The sequence below is a fragment of the Mesitornis unicolor genome, unplaced genomic scaffold (genome assembly GCF_000695765.1).
Source record: "Mesitornis unicolor isolate BGI_N332 unplaced genomic scaffold, ASM69576v1 scaffold4905, whole genome shotgun sequence".
Taxonomy (NCBI): Eukaryota; Metazoa; Chordata; class Aves; order Mesitornithiformes; family Mesitornithidae; genus Mesitornis; species Mesitornis unicolor.
In genome coordinates this window covers 4,543-11,885 of record NW_010184708.1, presented here as the reverse complement: position 1 = coordinate 11,885, position 7,343 = coordinate 4,543, and the positions used below count along the sequence as shown (strand labels likewise).

At 38.5% G+C, this 7,343-nt stretch overlaps 1 protein-coding gene across 1 annotated transcript in view; it reads right to left on the bottom strand.

The window, feature by feature from the left end:
• Nucleotides 1-502: 502 nt before the first annotated feature.
• The window catches only part of DR1 (down-regulator of transcription 1, TBP-binding (negative cofactor 2)), an 11,377-nt gene continuing 4,536 nt past the window's right edge, over nucleotides 503-7,343 (bottom strand). Inside the window, 3 exon segments of the mRNA XM_010184551.1 lie at nucleotides 503-2,615; nucleotides 2,617-2,648; nucleotides 6,010-6,173. Coding sequence (XP_010182853.1) covers nucleotides 2,513-2,615; nucleotides 2,617-2,648; nucleotides 6,010-6,173 — 299 coding nt within the window. The 3' untranslated portion in view covers nucleotides 503-2,512.

The following is a 7,343-nucleotide window of genomic DNA, read 5'->3' as shown; positions in this document are numbered from 1 at the left end:
GTTGAAAGATCAGTGAAGATTCTCGCCTTCCAACTGTCAGAGTTTACTTCTCACACTTGGGGTGGAATGGCTGAATAAGCACAGTAGTCTCTAAACAAGACTATCGACATTAAATTAATTCAACACAAGACTAACACATATTCTGATTTCCCCAGCTTCTGCCTGTGGTTTTTCACTTCACTGAACTGAAAGTATTGCAGTAGGTTACACCTGATCTACAGGGGTTTTGTCCAACTTTTCAAGTTAGGGAGGTCAGGTTATAAAAATGCATACACATAAAATGCAATTCCCAAGAGGAAAGAGAGCAGGTCAAGCTTAGAAATACTGTTTGCAAGCAGTAACGGCCCCAGTGAACAGCAATGCCATCCAACAGCACTCAGATTCTAAAGACTTTGGTCACAAGAAGCGTTCAGTGAGTCAAAATAACAGCAGAGTTTAAGTAGTCTTAACGTTTTTCTTTGTAAATGCAATGAAGACGACTATGCATTAAATATAAAAACAATTTTATAAAAACACATCAGAATTTTATTGCTTGAAGAATACAGCATATGAAAAAGCACAAGGATGTCCAAAAGAAAGGGCACAAGGATCCAAACATATTACACCATACATACCAGATGCAGTAAAATGTTAACCTGAATTCTGCATCAGAAAAGAAAGGTGTGAAAATATACCTAAAATTATTTAAAAGGAAAAAGACTCATTTAAAATAGGAAGTGAGAAGGTGTTACAGTACAAATTAGAAAAGCCAACACTGCACATTAACGTTGTATCACTAGACGAGATTTTCTACCTTTGGTACTTAAACCTTTACAGAAAACCACTTCCTGGGTCAAACCTTGCCTAACATTTTTCATGTAATATCCATGAAAGGTGTTTTTGTTTTGTTTTTCTTTTTTGAACTTCACCATTCAAACAAATACTCTTCTGAGTTTTCACTGCATTAATTCATTTAAGGAAGTGTTCACATGTATTCAATATGCAACAAGGTATCTCCGTTTGAAATCAGAAGTCACTGTGTGACTGAGATCTGAATACATGCCAATTGTACCTTGTCCAGATCTTCACCTAAAGACGGGCACACCATTTTCTGTTTGCATCCTTATGTAAACAGACTGCTGCAGCCCCCCTCAAGCGTTCAAACCAGAGCGACTTGCCGAGGACACAAGCTAATAAAACAATCCACATTGTTAGAGAGCTACGGGATCACCTACAGCAGCATGCAAGTGGCTTTTCTAGTCTGCTCAGATTAGTGTACCAGAAGATATGCCAGTATTACTTCAAGTAACACATTAAAACTCAGCAATGGACACTACTGTGCTTTATTTCAACACAAAGAACAGCTGCTCATCCGTTAATCAACAGAATTTTCAGATCCACTATCAAAAGGACTACTACATCATTTCTGTTCCATGTATTGCTGATCACCCTCGGGGAATAGTTTATCAAAAACCTGGACTTACCTATGAGCCAATTTGAATGAAGAAAATGTTATCTTTCAACAGGATGTCTTAGTAATCCAGTGGCAATCAGCCAGGAGAATGTTAGCATTATGCCGACAACGGTAACTAAGTAAATCTTACTTAAGTAAATTCCCTCTTTTCTGGTAAGCATGCTCTTAGCTTCAGCTCTTGCCTTCTTAGGCCTGAATACTTAACCATTCCCAGTGACGTCAGTGGAACTAAACCAGTTTTGTTTCATCGAGTTCCAGCTTTATATTTCAACGATATGAATAGGTCTGGACTACGAAATACCATCAACAACAGTTAACATTAAACCAGAGTGAAGTAATAGAAGAGTTAGTTCTTCAAACCAGGCAGTCTTCGAAGTGAAATACTCAGTTAGGACTGACAAAGGATGTCATCATAAAACCATGGGTTTATTTTTTTTCCACCCCTATACAAAAAAATGACGGAATTTGTACAACTCCTATTAAACATACATTCTCCTAGCTTGGTGAAAATGTATTCTCTTCAAATTTTAACAAGTGTGGTATTTGAGCGTATATAATTATTGCCACATACATCCTCATTATTAAAAGAGCTAAGAATTCAGACTCCACTATGCTGAACTCTGCTTTTTTCCCCATTATCAGATGTCTACTGTACCACTCCCCCCCCAAAACAATTAAAAATTCTAAGTAAGATTTTAGAGTTTAGTTAAAAGGGAAGAAATGCAAATGTGGATTTAGCACTTTTTGTATAAATCTCACTATATTTTATAAACTCGTTGTTTATTGTAACACTGTTTATTGATCAAATAAATGACGCACTGCTATCTAAAATTTCCATATACACCATTAAAAATCCAAAGTTGATATGATACTGAACCTTAAATCTTCAAGAGTTCAAAAAAAGACAGTTTATACATGTACAGCACACAACAGCAGACATCCCTAGAATACCAACTGCCAGTCCATGATGCATACAAACTTACAGGTAAGCATTCATTTCACTGTTTTCATTGTGCAGGAAAAATATTTCTTAGTAAAGACAAACTCAGCTGGTGAATTTCAGATATCATCTTCATCATCTTCATCCTGAGAGGATCCTGCCTGATTGGATGCACTGGCTGAGGCAGCAGCAAGCTGTGCCTGTTGAGCTGCTTGCTGCATCTTGCTGCGCCAGTTCTGCTTGCTGTTGTCTAGCCTAAAGACATGAAATTAATTGTTAAGGCCATACAGAGCTTGTGAAGAAGCTTATTTTTAGAAGCAGTTTTATCTGCACCTGCAGATTCCTTTTGTATCCTTTTTAATATACATATAAAAACACATTGAGAAGTACCTTAATTATTGTTACCAAGATATTTAGCTCTATTGCCTCTTCCTCTGAAGAGGCCACCACATTTGGAGGATGCACATAGTGACATAGGTAAAGCATGTATAAATATCAATGGTAATTTGAATCCGTTCGGAGTTCTTATCTCACAATCATCATAACTGATATCAATACAAGCAGCCTATGCTAAGACAGTCGTAACTTACACTAATGTGTCAAAACCAGAAGTTTAGGTTGACTTCAAAGTATTTGTCTTCAAGACAAGAAAAAAAAAAAAGATTTTCAGATGTTGTGCACAGAATTACAGCCTGGCTTGTTTTCTCTCTAGTTCCATATTCCATATAGTTCCTCTATTTCATTGTTTCTTTGGCACAAGCAGGTAATGCTATCATGTTTTCAGGCGCCTGGCTATTCTATGAGCACTATTTTACGCATACTTAAGCCGTTTGTTGACCAGTTAAATACTAAAACAGGGTGCTTATTTGGGCTGGAGCTGTGCTAGTAAGGTGTAGAGGCTACTGCACCTTGTTCAGTTGAAGTGCTCTGTTTGGATGGCCATGCTCAAAGGGGCCAGGTATTGTCCTGTTGGGCTACCTGAGTGGAAGCCCTATTTATTTTTTTTGTGGCATGTTTCCTAATACTGAACACCTACCGTTTTATCATTAATATATTAGAGATTCCTCATTCAGGGAACACATTCATCTGCTTGTCAGGAATTCGGGTGATGTTGTATTTTCTTGGAATAAAGTAATTTGCTAGTTCTGGTCATATTTGTCTATGTTCTTCAGTGTTTTGACCTTTAGGTTACTGGGTAATTAGATGGATCTTAGCATACAGTAGCATTCTGGATTAAGTTAGTGTACTTTATACATGACTTATGAAGCCTGTTTAATGTTCTCAACATACTGGTGGATTACAAAGGCAGAGGTCACTGAAGGAGTAAAATATAGCAGCAGCTTTGGGCTCCACACTATCAGGATGCAAAAATATTAGAGTATGTCCAAGGGAAGGCAACAAAGATGACAAAAGGACTAAAGGGCATGTCTTAGAAGAAACAGTGACCTCATTGCTAACTACAGCTTCCTCATGAGGAGGAGCAGAAACGGAGGTGCTGATCTCTTCTCTCTGGCGTCTGGTGCTGGGGCACAAGGGAATGACTTCAAGCTGCATCAGGGGAGGTTCAGAGTGGATATCAGGAAAAAGAGGGCGGTCAAGCACTGGAACAAGCTCTGCAAGGAAGTGGTCCTGGCCTCAAGCAGCATTTGGACAACACTCTTGGGTATCTGGTTTAAATTTTTGGTTGCCCTGTGTGGAGTCAGAAGTTGAACTCAATGATCCTCATGGGTTCCTTCCAACTCAGGATATTCTATGATTCCACAGATGAACTTGAGTGAGGAAGCCTCAAAAACCCCAAACCTTTTAAAGTCCCTTGTCTCGCACACAAGCCTAGACACGCACGAACATTAGGATAAGCTATTCCACTGACTTCAAATCCATAGAATCATCCAAGCTATAGGTATCAAACATTCATAAGATTAGCAAGGAAGCACTTTAAAACTAGAGCAACAAGTCAGCATTATTGTCATGCTCTAGAATATTAACAGGATTAGCATAAATAAACAAACATGCACTTGTGTAACTCATCCTTAAGGCAAAAGCAGTCATATTGGTCTTTCTAGTGTCAGTACAGTCAAATACAAGTTAGGCACACATGAATTTATCGTAACTACTTCACTGCATGCTGACAACAGCTACATGGTATGCTGAAATTCTAAATGCCTTAAAATTCATCATGCAATTAAGATTAAATTAGTCGGCATGTTGTAATGTGAAAAGCAACATTTCTTAATTGTTTCGGCAAGATACAAGCATAGCAAAGGGGAGCGAAGGTCACAGCAATCAGATGCAGTAACACAACTGAATAAGCATTTTCAACAGAAGAAATTAGAACAAGCAAACTGAGAAAATAAGATTCATGCCTTGGGTAAGAGGAATGAGAAATCCACACACATTTTCACATCACTTAGTTTAGAGAACAGTCTTCTTGTCAAACCAAGAAAACAATAGAATGAAAAATGGTGTACTAAAATAAATTAAAATTGGGGTTTCGTCATTTAGAATGATAGAACGGTTTGGGTTGGAAGGAACCTTTAAAGCTCATCCAGTCCAACCTCCCTGCAGTGAGCAGGGACATCTTTAACTAGATCAGCTTGCTCAGAGCCCCATCAAGCCTGACCTTGAGTATCCCCAGGGATGAGGCTTCCACCGCCTCTCTGGGCAACCTGTTCCAGTGTTTCACCACCCTCATAGTAAAGATCTTCTTCCTAATGCCTGATTTAAATCTACCCAGCTCTAGTTTAAAACCATTGCCACTTGTCCTATCACTACACACCCTTGTAAACAGACTCTCCCCAGCTTTCTTGTAGGCCCCATCCCAGTACTGGAAGGCTGCTACAAGGTGTCCCTGCAGCCTTCTCTTCACCAGGCTGAACAACCCCAACTCTCTCAGCTTGTCTTCATAGGAGAGATGCTCCAGCCCCCTGATCATTTCTCGGGATCATCCAAACTTGTGTTTGCAAACTAGCTGGGAAATCTAGGAGGGGAAAAACGGGGGATGAAGGAGAACGTGCGTGTGCGCGCACATACAATATCTGCAGGCAAATGCTCCTCCTATGCCTGAATTTTCTCTTTAAAAATTTATGCATGAATTCACTCAATTAAGAGTCTTGTCAAGCATGAAGGAAAATGAGAAAGGACAAATTACAAATTATGAACGATTAAATGACTTTCAGAGTCTAAGGAAGAAAATTTGTGCGCTCATGGTCAGAAACAGATAAGATATTTTCACTTTTTAGGGCATCAAAACTGGTAATGTCCTAGAACACCAGCTGTCATTCTTTTATTTCCTCAGCCAAGTCATTATTGATGTATTGTCTAGCGTAGAGCAGAGATATCCAAGCAGCAGCAAAACCCATGCTTTTTAAACTTAAAGAGTATAACATGCATTTGTACATCAAGTCTTGTATGTCAAATCACAGAAGCAACAAGTAGCAGCATCCTATTTATTGACTTCACTTCCCCAATTCAAACAGGCCAAGGACAACAGCATCTCAGATGCCACAGCAATTCACAAGGAAAGGGACACTTCTTGAGGTGCGCACAGGTTGTTGTGGCACTAGATCTGCAACATTAACCATCCCAACTTCGTCAGCAGAAGAATTGCTTCACTTACTTTTGCAAATAATTCCTGTTGCTGCCTTAGAAGCTCTTCTTCCGGAATGCCAAGGTTCTCCAAGCGTGAACTGGCCTTTCTTCTCTTTAGTGCTACTGTTTTGCATTCTTGTAAGACTTCTTTTACTTCACTGATATAGGAGCCAAACCCCAAACTTTCTAGTGCTAGAAAGAAAGAAAACACATTGTTTGATTTGATATTATTATTAATATTGTTATTTAAAAGATTAAAAAAAACAACAACACAACCAAAAGTAAGAAGTTTGATCACTTTTCTATCCTCTGGTGACAAAAATCTGTGTTCATAAGAAGATCTGACAGCTGTTTTCCCTGTCTCTTCTATGCCATTTGAGTGCATGTTTTCAGGCTAGAAAAGACAAGGTTAGTCAAGTACAACCAAAGAAGTCTGCACTTGCAGAGGATTCAGGGTTTTCAGATATAATTTGCTAGAGATAGGCATTATTCTTCAAAAAGACATCTCTCCCACCTTCTGCACATTAGAATCAAGTAGAAATTATAGAAGACAACCTTCCTATCTGAATTGTTAATCGTGAATCTCTCAGGGATTCGATCTTTCCAGTTTTGTTACAAGTCTTCAGAAGAAAAGAGCAACCGATAACAAAGCAACAGCAACGCATGTAAAATGATCACAGGTCCTTAAGACAGAAGTCATTATTACCTTAAACCTGTGATTTTTAGATTTCGTCTTTTAATATCCAAGTTCATATGTCAAGTGCCAAGAAGCTAAAAATGCATAGTTCACACATATAAAGTTATAAAGAAATTATGTAGGAGCTCTTTATTGTTTTATTTCTCAACACACACCCTTTTATCTACCGCCATATGAAAATGTATTCAGAAACTAAAATCTTGCACTTCTATCTGCCCAAAAAATCTGAAATGCAGCCATATCCCACAACAACAGTTTTCTTAAAAGAATATAAAAGTAACAGGAAGGATTATAAAACCCCAGGCACAAACTGTGACAAAAGGCAAACCGTTCCTGATTCACCATTTACTACCAGATGCTTCCACACATACACACACCTCAAAGTGGAACCTATTACAGAATATGCAAGACACATTACAGAGATACCAACTACACCAGAAACAAGCCTCAGTTTAATAAAACACCTGGTTCATTTCCAGCATTCACACCAATCCGTTTCCTTCACGGAACGATGGCTGTTTTAACCTCTATCTCACTCTATTGCAATCTTATGTCACAAGCTGTTCAAGAAACAGAGCTAAAATAAACTGCACAACAGCAGTCACCAACTTGTCATAAACAAGCTATTAGTTACACCAACTCAGACTATATACTAACATTAATTT